This window comes from Neopsephotus bourkii, unplaced genomic scaffold (genome assembly GCF_033783945.1).
Source record: "Neopsephotus bourkii isolate Nb327-2 ecotype Australia unplaced genomic scaffold, CSIRO-AGI_Nbou_v1 NB_1600, whole genome shotgun sequence".
In the NCBI taxonomy this organism is placed as follows: Eukaryota; Metazoa; Chordata; class Aves; order Psittaciformes; family Psittacidae; genus Neopsephotus; species Neopsephotus bourkii.
In genome coordinates this window covers 421,099-439,202 of record NW_026902076.1, presented here as the reverse complement: position 1 = coordinate 439,202, position 18,104 = coordinate 421,099, and the positions used below count along the sequence as shown (strand labels likewise).

Here is an 18,104-nt window from a genome sequence, read left to right as displayed (position 1 = left end):
TAGAAATTATGGCCCGGATCTTCAGAAGGAGGGAGTTTATGCTCTGGATTCCCTTTGGCCGTATACAGTCATGATAATCTGCTGGGGTTTAAGGTGCTTCAGTTGGGCTTTCTGGTTACTTTGTTGGGCTGGAAAATACTCATGTGTAGCTTTAAATATGATTGATGGGGAGTTGTTGCTTCCTTGTATCAGTGTTATCACCGAATGTAGCTCTCTTGCAACTAGGAGATCCAAACTAGCTGCATGTCACTATTGTAGTGCCTTTACAAATGGCCTCTCAAATGCTTGTTCCCAAAGTTCCTAGGAGGTGCCAGATCTTCTCCACAAGCCCTAGAAACAGATCTGCTAGTTGTACACAGCTCTCATCTCTAGCTGCATAGGCTCCCCTGTCTGGGGGTGGGTTCAGATGTCATGGCCAGCAGAATGCATCAGCAGAGTAAAAATGTTGCTGGTGTTTGGCAGAACAGTCTAAGAAGGAGCTTGTGTGAAAGAGCCTTTGTCTTTTTCTTTGTCTCCTTCCATGCCACTTCTTTTGAAGAAACTTGTATGCAAAAGCAGTTAGTTTGAGAATCACAGTATCACTTCCAGGAACACTACTGCCAAAGAAAGCCAAGTTTTGAATGTAATCCAGAAGCCACAAGGTGATAAGAGGCTGTCTCAGCAGCAGAGTACACTTCCACATGTCAGAGTGCAGGGTGCAGCCCTGTCTTTGCTTGGCAACCCCCTGGTCTCTCTGACTTCATGTTCAAGAAATGTTTCAGTCCTCTTCTGTTCATAGGCACTTTTAGTGAGATTGCCACAAGTCCCAGGGAAGATTTTACTTTGCTTTGGTTTTGACACTTTTTTCATCCTCTTAGTAAGTGCTTCTAGCATGCTGTGATGTGAGATGCTTAAGCTTGTAAAGTGGTAGTCTGTATCCTCCTGGTGGCTTGCTAAGGGCTGAGTGACTATCCACTTCATAGAATCATAGAAAGGTTTTAATTGGAAGAAACATTAAAGTTCATCCAGTTCCATCCCCCTGCCACAGGCAGGGACACATTCCAGTAGACCCCAGGTTGCTCCAAGCCCCGTCCAACCTGGCCTTTTAACACTGCCAGGGATGGGGTAGCCACAGCTTCTCTGGGCAACCTGTGCCAGGGCCTCACAACCCTCACAGGGAAGAATTTATTCCCAAGGTTCATCTCAATCTCCCCTGTGTCGGTTTAAAGCCATTCCCTGTCCCTACATACCCTTCAAAAAGTTCCTCTCCAGCTTTTTTGTCAGCCCCTTTAGGCACTGGAAGCTGCTCTAAGGTCTCCCAGGGGCTTCTCTTCTCCAGGCTGAACAAGCCCAGCTCTCTCAGCCTGTCTCCAGAACAGAGGTGCTCTAGTCCTCAGAGCATCTCTGTGGCCTTCTCTGGACTCGCTCCAACAGCTCCACAATCTTACGCTGGTGGCCCCAGTGCTGGATGGAGGACCAGGACTGCAAGGGGATCTCACGAGAGCAGAGTAGAGGGGCAGAATCCCCTTCCTCAGCCTGCTGGTCATACTGCTGGTGATGCAGCCCAAGGCGCGGTTGGCTTTCTGGGCTGGGAGTGCATACTGCTGGGCCATTTGATTATGGTCTGGATGCAACTGAGAAGCAAGGCATGAAGAGCCACCTTGGTAGGAGCAGGCATCAGCAGACTGATACCACCTAGAGAGTATTTCTGCCTGACAAGCTTAGTAAGATAAAAGGGTGCCTTATCACAAATCTGGGGATGGTGTTTCACCTACTGCACTCAGCTTGGAGATCATGCCTCCAATATTAGCTGTGATCATGGATTGAAATCATGAACGCTTAGCTATGAGTTAAGCAGCTTGTTACCAGAGCACCATGTCAGCCCTCTGAAAAGCTGAGTGACCTACTTTCTTGCCTTTTTCATTCAAATTGCTGGACCAAGCCTTGTAATCAGATAATATGTGCTTGATGAGTGTTGAATTCCATTAGCTGCTCTATAATAACTGAGTTAGAGGTCATATATCTTGTAAATTTCTGACTCGACACCATTTGTGTTATAGCATTACCAGTAAATATTTCTAATTAAAATTCTTCTAACAATGTTTGAAATCTTTCCTTCTCTGAACTACTGTCTAAGGTGCCATATCAAAACAAGTTGGACCCACCCATCTGTTTTGTTGCATCCTATGAATGAGCTTAATCTTGTGTTGTAGAAAACATGAATGATAAAGGTGGCAAGCATTTAGTTTGGGAAAATATGAGAATTATTTTAAGCATAAGAATAAATACAGTCTACATTAATCTCTCTCACTCTCCTGTGCTACAGTACTATATGGCACAGAAAAAAATACAAGACACCATGCTAAATCACTAACTGTGGAAGTTTTGGTGTCTACCCAGTGTTCCTAAGTGCACACAACAGTTCTTTGATAAAAGAGCTTCTTTTAACAGCAGCCATTTCATTACATGAAAAACAGACAAACCCAGGACACGGTTTCCATTTTAGATTTTAGAAGAATAATTTTAGAGGGCTTTTTAAATAAATATTGTGAATTTTAAGAAAATGTTATTTCTTTGCCACAGCTGGCACATGCCCCTTCCTGTTTTTTTAAACTGATTATAAACTGGTTATATTCATGCAATATAAAGTTTAAAGAAAAAAAGAACAGGGAGTTTTTCTGCCTTTGCTTAAGCTGCATGAAAGGGTTACATATTGCTTATCTCTTCTCTGTTTTCAGACTGAGCTGCTTGACCTCTCCACGGTAGATGTAATCTTGATCTCAAACTATCACTGCATGATGGCATTGCCCTATATCACAGAATACACAGGATTCACTGGAACAGTTTATGCCACTGAGCCCACTGTTCAAATTGGCAGGTAAAAAGCCCCTTAATATTCTCTTACTCCTCTTTCATCACTGCTAAGCAAAAGGTGTAAAGGACAATCTGGGTAGAGCAGTAGTGTCTAATGTTCCGAAGAGGCTCTTAGGCAGGAGCTGAACACCAGCCAAGTCCTTAGTGCTGCAAATGTGTTAACTCCATGTTTTCCAACCTCTGGAACCATAAGTCTTCAACATTTACAGCAGGTGCTTTATGTAGGCAGTAGATGTGGGATGGTAGATCTTGAGTGGACTGAGACACCTTGGGCAGCCATTACCATAAAGCCAACTTCAAACCTTCTAAAACCATGAATCAAAGATCTCTCCAGCTCCTTTCTGCTCCCTTAAACAAAAGAGGACTCACCAGTCTTTTCAACAGTAAACTACTTTGATTATTGCCTTGTTGGTTTTCAGTGTTTGAAATCTATATTATCACACTTTCCTTCACACCACAGAAGGGATTTAAGCTGTCTTCATCTCAAATGACAGTTGAGATACATAAGCTCTGAACTCCAAAGAGGAACTCCGAAGAGAGAAAACCAGCAGAAATATGAGACTGAAGTAGAAAATATAAAACCTGACAATGCAGTCAAAAACTTAATACTTGGTCATCAAATTTCGTAGTCTTTTTTTACAAGTTGTCTGTTGACTGGATGTACCAAAGGCTGCAGGTTTGGCCCTCGATGAAGTCTCACTGGAGTTGTGCTGTGTGCATCCCAGAACCACGCAGCCGCTCGCTCACTCCCTCCGTCCTTCCTCCCCCAGCTCCTGAAGGGATGGGGAGGAGAATCGAAAGAATGTAACTCCCATGAATTGAGATAAGAGCAGTCCAGTAACTAAGGTATAACACAAACCACTGCTGCTACCACCAATAATAATAATGATAAGGGAAATAACAAGAGAAGAGAATACAACTGCTCACCACCCGCTGATCAATACCCAGCCCGACCCAAGCAGTGGTACCTTCTGGGTAGCTGCCCCCCGTTTATATAGTGGGCATGACGTGCTGTGGTATGCAATACCCCTTTGGCTAGTACGGGTCAGGTGTCCTGTCTCTGCTTCCTCCTGGCTTCCCCCCCTCCCTGGCAGAGCATGAGACTTAGAAAGTCCTTGGTCAGAGTAAACATTACTGAGCAGCAACTAAAAACATTGGTGTTATCAGCATTGTTCCCAGGCTGAAAGTCAAAAACACAGCACTGCACCAGGTACTAAGGAGAAAAATGACTGCTACTGCTGAACCCAGGACAAATAATTAGAGACCAGATTAGACCATGGTAACGGGACTCTGTTAGCACTTCAGGGCAGGAATCTTTGTCTGTTAAAGGTCCTGTGCAAACTTCCCATGGCAGAGTAATTCTCCCATTGTGTAAAAGCAAACAGAAACTGAAGGCCCTTGTAGGTGAAAGGAATTGTATAAATATGAACTAGTAGTAGACCTCTGGGGCATAACAAGGTAACAAGCATAGTCTTGTTGGAGAATATGTTGGTGTGGTTCTCCCCACCCCAAGTAATTCCAGGTGCTATTCTTCTGCAGTTATATTTGACTTCTGCCTTCAAGGGAAAACATTCATGCAATTACAAATGCTGTTCAGTTTTGGGCCGTGAAATCTGCAATGACAATTTTTAATGCCTGACATTTTTCTGTCTTGAATGCTGTATTGTGCATTTTTAGATGAGGAGAGTTCACTCTGACAATGTTCTTGACTTCTCTAAGTGATAAACAAGCATTGGCTAATGAGTTTTCTTTGTATATTTTGTCTCATTCCATGTGACAAGCAGTCAGTAACAAAGAAATCATCTTGCACAGCAGAAGAGAGATTTGGGAGTTCCTCTTGTCTTTCCATTTTCCAAATAACCCATAACCAAGTGGGCCAGATCCACTGATGTTGCAACCAGCAGATAGAAATAAACTAGCTCAAATTTGAAATACTCAGTGAAGGAACAGGGGTAGGATGCCTCTGGGAAGAATCCCTCTTTAAAACTGCCTAATAGTGTTACAATTTTTGTAGTATTTTGGAAACATTTGGGACAAAGTTCTCTCCTGTGTGAAAGGCTGAAACACTAACTTAGTTAGGATGGATGTCTTTTCAGACTTCTCATGGAAGAACTGGTGAATTCCATTGAACGCGTGCCAAAAGCTCAGTCTGCCTCCATGTGGAAGAACAAGGAGGTACAAAGGTAAGGAACAAGCCACCAGGAAAGGGTGACTGTCCTAAAACACTGACCAAAGTCTAGAATTCATTGTAATAATGAATCAGCTGCCACCATTTGAGATTTGCTACTACCACTGAGCAGAAAAAAAAAAAAGCCTAACAGGTTTACAGCTATGACTCCTTGGACCAGTTCTTTCTTTCATCAACCATTGTTGGTCATTCAAACAACCATGCAAGTTTGAACCTTGGAGGAAGACTTGGTAACGCAAAAGTCTTCCCTGATCTCCGCTCACATAGTTTGGCTTCATGATGGTAGACAAACCCAGCAAATTTTTGTATTAACTTGTAAGAAGTTGTTGAAATCAGCAAGCAACTTAAACCTATTTATAATGTGTTGGAGTAATTTTAATTTACAATATTTACATTAATGTTTGCTGAAATGGTAAGAAAGTCAAGCTACAGCTGTTGAAGGTCCCTGGTGGCCAACAACAGAGCAGTGCTATCTTTCCTCCCAGGACTTAGTGTCTTTTACACATGAAGAGCAGAGGTGTGAGGGTTAGTTTTTGGCTTTTCAAAACTTAGAAGCAGATTGAAATCTGCACAAAAAAAAAGGTTAGTTGCAAGCTCTTTGTCCATTATTCCATCTAAACATAAAAACAAGGTGCTCAAAATTGAGGTCTTCCATATCTAGAATTTTGAAAGCCTATGTAATCTGAAAATTATCCATACAGGTTACTAATTGCAGATAATGCTTTCCTTGGAAATAAAACAGATCTAGGTGCACAACATGTTCTATGGAGGAGACAGTTTCATATTTAGCACATTTTAAAGATAGGGACTGTTGATTAGAAAGTTATTTTTAAAAGCTGCTTTGTGCATTTTTAATTGATCTCCCAGTTTTCTACTCCTAATTCTTAATGTTGCTTGATTTAAAGCTTTACTAAAAATGAATTATTTCATGCACTATAGAAGTAGTCCTCATATTTTCCAATATCACAAAGCAAAGGAATGAAAAACTCAACATATCTTTAGCTATGCATTGTACTGCCCTGCTGAGCTTGGGAGCAGTCTTAGCACTGTAACTCTTCTGAAGAAGGCAAATGAAACACACACATAAACCAAAACCAAAGGCAGTAAAGTTGATCAGGATTTTATGCTGGTTGATGTATACTCTGGTCAGAATTTTGTTGTTTTTTAAATTTTGGGTCAGCTAGCCTGCCCAGAACCACTCCTGAAGTTCATAGTGTTGTGAAGAGGGAGGATTAGAGCCGTTATTCTCATCACACTACTGCATGTGTTTAGTATGCATGGTTTAAAGGAGGATCGTATATCTTGGAGCTCATTTAATGTCACTTTCCTGGTGGTCGTATTTTAGAAAAAGTGCTGTTTAGCACTTTGTGTGCTGTTGACTATTCCAGGGGCGAGCACAGAGAACTAATCTTTGTTCTGATTTATCTGCTAGAGAAGGCTGAAATCTTTCTGTTGGAGCAGTATTTAAAATACTTTTCCCTGTCTCATGTTGCTTGGGAAGTACTCTTAACATCAATAATGCTTCCTTGGTACTCTTAAGGAGCTGTTGTAACAGAGTACCAGATGGGGTAGGAGGATGGTATAAGAGCCTACCACCCCAGCGTAGACAGCATCCTGTCCCACCTACAAGAACATTGTCCACATCCCACTGCCACACATGCACACTGACATGTTCTGCTGCCATAGTATGGTATGTTGGGAACTTCGATTGGATGGCAGGTCCCTCAGCTTCCATGAAATGCACGTTGCTCAGATATGAGACAGAGGCAGAGCAATGAAATGCTGCGCTCGTTGGGATAGTCAGACATAGTACTGCAGCTCTTCAGTAATGTAAGTCTGTGTATTAAAAACTCTGCCTTTAGGCTGGTACGAACCAGTGCATTCTGTGAGCTGGAACAAGGGGATGAATCTGAACTCTTTTTCCAACTGTACCCCACCTGTGCTCTGATTTTCCCCCTTCAGCTTCCTATGCTACTATAAAATGGAGCTCCTATCCACCATAGAGGGTATACAGGGACTTAATTAATGTTTGCAAAGTGTTTTGAGATTCATGGTGACAAGTGCCATGCAAGCGTAAATGAAACTGATTATTATAGCATGTGAGCAAACATCTACTGATCCACAAATTAACACCTGGCTAATAGCACATGCAGGGTTGGACTGACATCCGTTATTTAAGAAAATGTGATCCTTGATGAATTTTTTTTTAATAGTTGGCAGTTGCTAGAACAGAATACATATCACTTCTGAGTCTAACTTCGATTTTCCAGGCTGATTTTCCAGCTGATTCTACTCTAAATAGTTAGTATAAAGCACAAAGTATTATCATCTTCATTAAATGAAGTATTGAAGCATTTTAAATGCAAATACTATATAAATATAAAAGTTCATTATAGTGGTTTACATTTTTTCGTTATCAGATCCTGTCTGAACTAATTGCTTAGCTGGTTTTATTACCATTGGTTTTTAGTTTAAATGAGCAGTCTCGTGGAAGCTCCGTAGTTGCTCACCCAGGATATCTTTCACACAGATTAGGATTCAGGAGGCTAAAAAAGAAATTTGCCCTATGAAAGATGCTTTGTTGACTACCTATTTGATGGTTTCTTCTGTCTTGCTATCAAAGTGTCTGAAATAGGCTACTGCCTGAGACAGGACAAGAGAGGCCAGTATTCTGATCTGATTTGGTACTGCCATCCTCCTCTCCCTTCAAACAAGAACATGTTATGTTATACACTATATGTTATTTGCCTTGAACAGGAGGGACTGTCTGTGTGCAGATGCTCTGTTAAGAATACCAGCCCTGTGTTTCTTAAGCATAAATTTTATATACTAACCACAGGACCATGCTGCTTTGTGATACCTTCCTGTTTGTGGCTGAAGGCTGGCTGTCCTGGTATCTGCCCATGTACATCTGGTTGTTATGAGGTGATCCGTAATGGGATGTTGCCATAGTGTTAATAGATTGACTCCAGACTTTAAAATATCTTCCTGTACAAGTTTTAAAATGGCGGGTGGCAGGTTTAAATGCCAGCAGGCCCACATCTGAGGAATCAGCAGTCCTCATTATCTCAGTGTGCCATCTGACAAACAATTAAACCACTGGAGAATTGTCCCATTGGTCTCTGTTGGGGATCAGAGTATATTTACCGTGTAGCCACAGAGTGAAGACTAATAGAAACTTACTCCAATCACCAAGGACAATTCCCCACTCTTCTCCATTACCTGTAGATATATTCTCCTCTTCCCAGAAGAGAAGCTCCTGAAAGCATCCAACACTAAATGCTTCTTATGGTAGGTTAAAGGCTTTTACAGGCAATTTGCTTCAGTGCAGTGGTGGACAACTATCCATGTTGTTTGGCTTTTTTGTTGCTTACGACTTCCCAAAAAAGATCTTGAAGACTTTGTTTGTTTCCTTCAGCGCAGTATGCTTTCAGCCTGCATGTGCTGGAATTACAGTTCTCGCACTAGACCTGTGCATTGGTCTTGGCAATAGCTGGCCTTAATCCTTTCTTCAGTGTCTTAAATTATGAAAGAGTTCACTGACCTAGTAGATATAACAATAAATTAAATTCCTTTAAACAAATTGATCAAAGAAACTTGACTAATTTCCATAAATCTTTGGAAATTGGTTTGAATTAGCCTTTGATTTAGCATTGGTTTAATATACAAAAAATTCTGCTATTCTTCTTATGCATTTGGCAGCTGTGCTGCTTCCTGCCTCAGTTCATGTTGCTAAGGAAGATTTATTTCCCAGAAGTTAGCTATCGCTCTTACAGCCTGTGACATTATAGTTCACTTCTTCCCTTGACGATACTGCCCAGCTAACTTGCAATGTCTGTGCAGAGCAGAATGGATGGATTTTGCTTTGGTGTAAAACATCTTAAATACTTCCGTGTAGGAGATTTCGAAGAGCTCTGCAGTGTCAGCTAGTATATCCTTGCCAGTATCCTGGGAAGCTAAGTGGGGTACTGAAGTCAAGGAAGCTGAGGTGTAGGGGCACATCTCTTCTAAGAGACTGGTTACAGAAATAAGAGCAGAGCCAGCCTTTGTTCATGGTCTGGTACCTGTACTTTAATCACGAGATTGTGGCTTACTTTTATTTTCAAATTCTTAGGAATATACATATCCTTAAGATATGCAGAACAGACCCTGATTCCAGATCCCAGTCATCTCTATCAATTCTGGTGGTGCATTTCATGTTGACATTTCAGCTCAGCCAGCATCTTGTGTGAAAATACCACAAGAGTTGCTGTAACACCTTCATCACAGCTACGTCTGTGATGGAAGACCTGAGTTGGAACACCTACAAAGAGAGCTGGAGGAGAGCAGTCTTTGGGGTGAGGCAAAAATGGGCAGTGTGGTTGTGCTCCTCAACAGGCAGAAAGTTATGCACCTCACTTGGAAGCACCAGTTGTATTTAAAATAAAAAGATGAAAAGAAGAGAAAAATTGAAGATCTGGAGCATGTAAATGGGTATAGAAACTGGTGGTTCATCAGGCAGTCCTGAAAATGCTCACACCCTGTTGATTTTTGCAGATTGCTGCCTGTCCCTCTGAAGGATGCAGTGGAGGTGTCTATGTGGAGGAAGTGCTACACCATGCCAGAAGTGAATGCTGCACTCAGCAAGATCCAGCTCGTGGGGTATTCTCAGAAGATTGTGAGTACCTGTAAAGCTGTTGGCAGGTCAGCAGTAACAGCTTGTTTTCCAGCTTTTCTCTGGAAATGTTCTTCCTTTTGTTTTTCCTCTAGATCTTGTGTAATATCCTGTGTAGACCCTAGCCTAGGAAAGCAAGATAAGATTATATTGAATGTCCTTCAGTCTGCCTCCCAGGAAGGGTTCTTGTTGGGTGAAATCAGGGAGTATCTGTTTGTTTCTTCTCTTCCCCAAGAGGACCAATTTTAAGGCAGTGTACCTTCAGATTTGGAATTGATGGCTGGCCCACTGAGAGCTGGGAGGATGTACCAAACAAATGTATCCTCTTTGTCTGTAAGCCACATCCCCTTCTGAGTTAGCATGTATCTCACTTCTGGGAATCTTTTGAGTGCTTTAGCCTCCACTTTCTTTTATACTGCAAATTAGGGATTGTAAACAAAACCTAATGGTTCAATCTGAACTTTAAGAAACCCCTTTCCCAGGGTTCCCAGCTAACATTTGCTGTCTGTAAGGCTATTGACTATAACCCAGTGAAGTTTCTAGAATGAGCAGAACGAACAGTTCAGTAGGTTCACTTATGGCTTGCAGGCAGCATGCGGGCCATGAGACCTGCTATTATGGCTCAGGACCGAAAAAATGAAAAGGTGGGTTAAAGTAAGTTATATACCCAAAGCCTTTTCTCTGCTCCCTTTTCTTAAGCAATGGGCCACTGAAGTTTGGAGACTGCTATTTATGCGTAAGACAGTTTGAAAAAGCAACCAGTGCTGCTGTGTACTAAATTTGGTGGATTTGGGTTTGTGTGGTGCTGCTGCACTAGAGCTGCTGAAAAAGATCCCCAGCCACCACTAACATGGCTGCTGACATAGATAACAGCTGCAGCTTTGTCTAGCAGCTGGACAGGTTGAGGGTGTTTAGATTCCTCATTATCCCTGTTACTGTTCATTTTGTAACTATCCTTACAGTGTGGATGCATCTCGCCTAATTTTAGATCTGTGCATCTGAGCCAATCATTCTTTTATAGTTACCGGGAAAAGAGACATATTTTATCTCTTCCCAAAGCTAGCTTTTAAAGTAATCAGATTCTCATTAGCCAGTTAACCCAAAACTGGGTGACAGCATCAGGAATAGTTTGCTGTCCATTTTCCATGTCTCCATATCAGCAGAACCCTAAAGCACTCCAAAAGATGGAGACCCTGTATTGTTTTGCAAGGCATCCAAATACATATTGAGATACTAGAAAAATTATTAGTATGGCATGAATCATATGCTTGTTCTATTATTCAGTAACCAGAAAGTAGATCACATTAGTGAGGTATATGTGGAGGCTTATTTTCGTTTCGCAGAACAAGTATAACACATTACTGCAATCCAATAATGACACCTGGAAAGGAGACAACTATCAGGTTGCTTATGCTTAGAGCTGAAACTGAAATTTGGATTGAGTTTGCAGGGTGTTGTTTCTAAATCACTAGTAAATAGTATTTAAAAAGAACATTTGAAAGTGAGTGAGTTTGAGGTTAAGTTTATGTTTTCTACAGCAAAATCTGTAACCCAGATAGAGTTTTATATCAGAACAGAACTACGTGTTCTTCCTTCTCTCCTGCAGGCCACTATCAGTAAAATTTGACTAAGGGAGTATAACATCTCCTACAGTCTTCTTCAATACAGCAAAGGCAGGCAGAGGATCAAGATCCCAGCTGATTCCTTCATTTAGAGTTATGTTTGAGTGTGAACTCAGTTATACACTGTAGAATTCACACAGAAGAGAGATTTTATGAAGGTACTACCTGAGGAAAAGCTTTTCTTAGAACATGTGTCCTGTTAGACATGGGTAAATAAAAACAGCAGACACGAAGCTCAGGAAACCAGCTTCATAAGGGCTTTGACTAGCAGAACTACTTTTAAAATTCATACCACTGATGGTAAAATGACTTCTTCTGATATCTCTCAGGGCTCATTCATGTTAGTGTCTCTTTCTGTGTGTTTCAGGAGCTGTTTGGTGCTGTACAAGTCACCCCTCTCAGCTCAGGCTATGCTCTTGGAAGTTCCAATTGGATTATCCAGTCGCACTATGAAAAGGTTTCCTATGTTTCAGGATCTTCTCTACTTACAACACACCCTCAGGTATAGTCCCTGACTTTTGTTAGTCTACAGTGGAAAGTGTTTTTTCTAAAAAATGAAAAATAGCAGGGCTTATTCCAGCTGGGATCAGGTGTGGTATAGAAACTGTACTGAGATAACTGGTAGCAACTGACTAGACTTAACAGGCACTGAGAAGACATACTACCCTGATAAGTGGACAGGTATCAATAGTTACTAGAGAAATAACTGAAATTCTTTGCTATGGATGATTTGATGTTAACTTACAAGATATGAAACTCGCCTTCACCTTAAATAGGAAATTTTCAACAGTTAAACAATAGAGCATTAGTGACTTTTTTTACAATCCATATTTCACTGAAGAGCCTTTACAGACAGTTCACAGACTGCTTCTATATCACTTCTGAAACATCCTTCCTTGGGAGAAATGATAGCTAACTGGCTGCCAACTTTTCCACCCTGCTCTGCTAAGGGCAAAGTCTTTATAGTGCTGTAGATGTAATTTCCAGTAAATTAATTCTCTCTAGGTCCATAAATTCTTAGTGCAAAGAATGGCTTGAAGTTTGCAGTACTGTGTGCTTCAGAAGTTGTCAAAATAGTTAAAAGCAATATTAGCAGGAGGTATTTAAAAATAATTTAGAAAATGTGTCAGGTTCATGATCAGTAAGTAATTTCCCCCAAGGTGAGTATCTCCTAAAGAGCTTTGCTTCTGAGCATCCTTCATTTAAAAGCTTGATCTCAGGAGCTGAACAACTGCAATAGATAAACCATCCTTAATAGTATGGCTGTGTGCAGCCATATGCATGCAGCATATCAGAGATTTTAAATCCCTTTTTCTCATCGGCCTCATAGTGGCCTTGTGCTTCTTTGTCACTTCTAGTGAAGGAGCAGCAGCAATATTTGGCAATATATGAATGGAATATTTGTGTGAGGAGAAACTTAGCACTGTAAGAAGTAATTTGATAACTGAGAGTATTTTCCCCTCACTGACATTCTAACATTGACTTCTGGAGAAGAGAAGGCTCCAGGAAGACATATGGGCAGCTTCCACTGCCTAAAGGAGCCGACAAGAAAGCTGGAAAGGAGGTTTTTGAAGGGCATTGTCATGGTTTAAACCCAGCCAGACAGCTTGTGCACTCACCCCCCCCCCTCCCCCGCCCCTTGCCCTCCCCCTACTCCCGGGGAGATGGAGAGGAGAATCGAAAAGAATGCAAATCCCACGGGTTGAGATAAGAACAGTTTAGTAACTAAGGTATAACAAATCACTACTGCTACCACCAATGATAATAATGATAAAGGAAATAACAAGGGAAAAGAATACAACATCTCACCACAAGCCAATTGATAACTTGACCCCCCAGCCCAACCAAGCACCGACTGATATCTTTTCCAACCCTGCTGTCCCTCGCCCTTCCAGGTAACTCCCAGTTGCATCCAGGGCATGACGTGCTGTGGTATGGAATACTTCTTTGGTCAGTTCGGGTCAGGTGTCCTGTCTCTGCTTCCTCCCAGCTTCCCCTCCTCCCTGGCAGAGCATGAGGCTCACAAAGTCCTTGGCCAAACCAAAACATCATTTTTGTCAGCTCTGTGCCCAGGCTGAAAGTAAAAACACAGCACTGCACCAGCTACCAAGAAGGAGAAAAATGACTGCTACTGCTGAACCCAGGACAGGCATGTAGTGACAGGGCAAGGGGGAATGGCTTTAAACTGACAGAGGGGAGATTTAGATGAGATCTTGGGAAGAAGTTCTTCCCTGTGAAGGTGATGAGGCCCTGGCACAGGTTGCCCAGAGAAGCTGTGGCTGCCCCATCTCTGGCAGCATTCAAGGCCATGATGGGTAGGGCTTGGAACAACCTGGGGTCTAGTGGAAGGTGTCCCTGCCCGTGGCAGGGGGTTAGAACTAGATGGTGTTTAAGGTCCTTCCAACTGAAACCATTCCATGATTCTATAATTCTATGACATGAAATGATGGTTCAGTTTATCAGGTTAGACTGGCCATGCTTCATCATTTTCCAAAGGTGAACATTTCTCTGGAAATTTCTGGTAAAATCCCTGTTTTTAAGGGAAATTGCTTCTCCATGGCAAGAAATGGTCTGTGAATGAACTGCCTTGTGTAAGTGAGCAGCAGACCTGCACTCACTTACTGCAACCTGCAGAAGTAGTGGCAGTTAGAGTAGTTTCAGCTCTAAGAAGTGCAGGGAAAAGTATTGTGAGCCTGCCTGAAACCATAGGGACCTACTCTGTTTGCTAACAAGAGGTGATAACTTGGCTTTTCACTCTGCTGACAGTGTTGCTTGTCCCACACACTCTCAGAGAGCTTCATACAGTCCATAAGCATACAGTCCACTGCACTTTTCATCATTTTACGTTAATGCATAGTTTGAAGGAATAGCTTACCAGAGAGTTAAAATTACGTCTGATTTGTGCTTTGCTTGCAATTTACCTGTCATGGTTTAAGCCCAGACAGCAACCCAGAACCATGCAGCTGCTTGCTCACTCCCCACCTCTCTTCCTCCCACCGCTCCCAGAGGGATGGGGAGGAGAGGCAAAAGAACCTAACTCCCATGGGTTGAGATATGAGCAGTCCAGTAACTAAGGTATAACACAAACCACTGCTGCTACCACCAATGATAATAATGATAAGGGAAATAACAAGGGGAGAGAATACAACCGCTCACCACCCGCCGACCGATACCCAGCCTGACCTGAGCAGCAATCTAGCCCTTCCGGGTAGCTGCCCCCCGTTTATATACTTGGCATGATGTGCTGTGGTATGGAATACCTCTTTGGCTAGTTTGGGTTGGGTGTCCTGTCTCTGCTTCCTCTTGGCTTCCCCTCCTCCCTGGCAGAGCATGAGACTCAGAAAGTCCTTGGTCAGAGTAAACATTACTTAGCAACAACTAAAAACATCGGTGTTATCAGCATTGTTCCCAGGCTGAAAGTCAAAAACACAGCACTGCACCAGCTACTGAGAAGGAGAAAAATGACTGCTACTGCTGAACCCAGGACAATATTCACCCCTTATTCGATACCATTCATGTCATGCTCAGATCCCACATTTTTCAATATACCATCACTCTTGTCTCATATATATATATGTGTACATACACATACACACACACACACACACACAGAGATATATTGCTTAATGCATGGACCAATCCCTGTAAAGCTCCTGAGTCCATCCGGTCCATGATGTTGGGCTCCATCTCTTTTAACAGTCTTTTAGAGCAGGAGAGGCTGTGTGCAGTGCTGGATTATTGCCTGTTGATGACACCGGGGGAACTCACCTGGTCACTGCTGAGCTCGTGGAGTTTCTTCAAGGTTCATTCTCTGTTGGAATGATGGTCGGAGGGAAGTCAGGGCCAGTTGCTGGTGAACTGAAGACATCTATTTGGTGGGCTATAAAAGTGCTACATAGCAGGCAACAGCATACAGTTCAGCTCATTGGCTCAAATCCCCTTGAGGTACACATCAGACTTCCCCATCTTCCCACATTACCCACCAAGTACATCCAGGTCCCTGAGCAAAAGCAATCCCAAGAGTGGATTTGCCTTTACCTGAAGCAGGAATAACCCAGACTGTCTTCCCTAGCAAAATTTTTATGTGCACCACAGGAATTTTGTTCTCTTCTACAGTATGTAAAAGTTCTGACTGGGCTGGGCCAGCCCTGTTGGCAGATCCTCTGGTGTTGACCAACCAGCTGGCTTTTGGTAAATGTGTATCCCAATGTTAGAAATTCCCACCACCCATTGCTCTCAGTGTAGCTTTTAACAGCCCATTATACCATTCACTTTTCCCAGAGGCTGGTGCATGGTAGGGGATGTGATATACCCACTCAATGGCATGCTCTTTGGCCCTAATGTCTATAAGGTTGTTCCTGAAATGAGTCCCATTGTCTGACACAGTTCTCTCTGGGGTGCTGTGTTGCCACAAAATCTGTTTTTCAAGGCCCAGGATAGTGTTCCAGGCAGTGGTATAGGATACAACATATGTTTCCAGCCATCCAGTGGTTGCTTCCACCATGGTAAGCACATGGTGCTTGCCTTGTCAGGTTGGTGGGAGTGTGATATAGTCAATCTGCCAGGCCTCCCCATATCTGTACTTCAGCCATCGTCCTCCATACCAAAGAGGCTTTAACCGCTTGGCTTGCATAATTGCAGCACGTTTCACAGTCGCGAATAACCTGGGCAATAGTATCCATTGTTAAGTCCACCCCTCGATCACAAGCCCACCTGTATGTTGCATCTCTGCCCTGATGGCCTGAAGTGCCATGGGCCCACCAGCCCAAAAATAATTCACCCTTATGTTGCCAATCCAAGTGCATCTGAGCCACTTCGATCTTAGCAGCTTTATCCACTTGTTGGTTGTTCTGGTGTTCCTCAGTGGCCCAGCTCTTGGGTACATGAGCATCTACATGGCGTACCTTCACCACCAGGTTCTACACCCAGGCAGCAATATCTTGCCACAGTGCAGCAGCCCAGATGGGTTTACCTCTGCATTGCCAGTTGCTCTGCTTCCACTGCTGCAACCACCCCCACAGGGCATTTGCCACCATCTGAGAGTCAGTATAGAAATAAAATACTGGCCACTTCTCTCGTTCAGCAATGTTCAAGGCCAGCTGGATGGTTTTCAGCTTGGCAAACTGACTCGATTCACCCTCTCCTTCAGCAGTTTCCGCAACTTGTCATTGGGGACTCCATACAGCTGCCTTCTATCTCCGACACTTCCAAAGCACTGGAAGAACCCACTGGACTAGATACTTGCCCATACTGTCCTACACACCTTGCCACTCATGACTGTGCAGCCTTGGCAAAAATATCTTGGTGGTCCTCCTATATCGTCATCTAACCCTAGACAAGACCCAAACCCAGCCCTGCTTAGCTTCCTTGATCAGACAAGATGGGGCATTCTCAGGGTGATAACGCCGTAGGCAAAACATAGAGAACATATGCAGCAACAAGCTGGTTCCCTGCAAGAGGATCAGGGTGCTTTCAAGGGCATTGAAAGGATATTCAGGATCTTTTACCTCTTCCAGAAACTACTCCCACTGTAAATAGCCTGGTGAGGGAGCAGAGGGTGTGAGGGAATATCTTCTCCATAGATTGAGCTCCCAAGGAAAGGAAAACAAAAGGTGTGTAATTGCTAAATACTTCCATTATATTCCTCCCAAAGTATAGAGGTGATGACCACACTGGGAATGCAAGCCAGATCAGTTTCATAATCAGTGAGTATATTGTATTACAAGTCATTACCATAAAGTACAGTGAAAGAAGAAACTTAGCCCAAGGCCCTCAGCTGATAAACAATAGAACAGCAAATACTGGCTGTAAGTAAGGTGTGACATGCTGAAACTCTGAGATCAAGAGCAACAAGTTTGAGAGCCAATAAATCAGCATTGTGATGAGTGACTATTAATCCGAATCACAAATACGATTAGACACACTCTGGTCAGATCTGTCGTTATCTCAACCCTTCGTGCCCCACATTGGGCGCCACAAAAAACTGTCATGGTTTAAGCACAGCCAGTAACTCAGAACCATGTAGCCACTCACTCACTCCCCACCTCTCTTTCTCCCCCCACTCCTGGAGGAATGGGGAGGAGAATATCATGAAATTCCCAGCTTTTAACAGTGTATGAAAACAGTCACTGCATTTTGTTTTAAAAAGAATATCCAGTTGATCAGGATATGTTTATGTAAAATCGTATTCAGAGTATAGTAGTAAAACATCAGCACTTTTCCAGTCTTCTGGAATTCCCTCCATAGGTACTACAAGCAAGCTTCAGTTGACCAGGCTCTCATCAGCCATTTGTTTAGGGTCATAAGACACAGATTATTTGGCCATACAAGTGGAGAAATGCTTTGCCCTCTTACTTCTTGTCTAGTATACAGACAAGCCTGGAAAGCATTTCCTTCTCTCAGGGTTCAAACAGGATAAAATTCATCTCATCTGACCAAAACTGGGCCTCCACCCAATTTTTTCCTCCTTTTCCTTTCTGCCAGCACTGGGATTTAAGAGCTGACATTGTGGAGATGGCAGCACGGGTGGGAATTAGGAGTCACAGGAAGAGAGTGAAATTGCTTCTTTGGCATAAATGACAGCCTAAAGCTTTCTTGACGTTTTATGTTACATCTAGGTTATATCTAAAAAACAGCAGTTTACATCTGCAATCAGTCCATCTCTATTAACAACTGGTAGAAAGTGAAACAGTTAGCTTAGCTTAGACATGGCCCAGGATGTGCTGATTAACTGAAGCTGGGTGCAGTGAATGCTGGCCATTGGGTCAATCCTGGATACAGCAGCAGG

General features: G+C 42.8%; 1 protein-coding gene across 2 annotated transcripts in view; it reads left to right on the top strand.

The window, feature by feature from the left end:
• The window catches only part of INTS9 (integrator complex subunit 9), an 80,421-nt gene that overhangs the window by 14,182 nt on the left and 48,135 nt on the right, over window positions 1-18,104 (top strand). For both annotated transcript variants that reach the window (XM_061372172.1, XM_061372173.1), the window contains exons 5-8: window positions 2,718-2,857; window positions 4,950-5,036; window positions 9,578-9,698; window positions 11,685-11,819. In XM_061372172.1, the coding sequence (XP_061228156.1) occupies window positions 2,718-2,857; window positions 4,950-5,036; window positions 9,578-9,698; window positions 11,685-11,819 (483 nt within the window). The remainder of the gene's footprint in view (window positions 1-2,717; window positions 2,858-4,949; window positions 5,037-9,577; window positions 9,699-11,684; window positions 11,820-18,104) is intronic.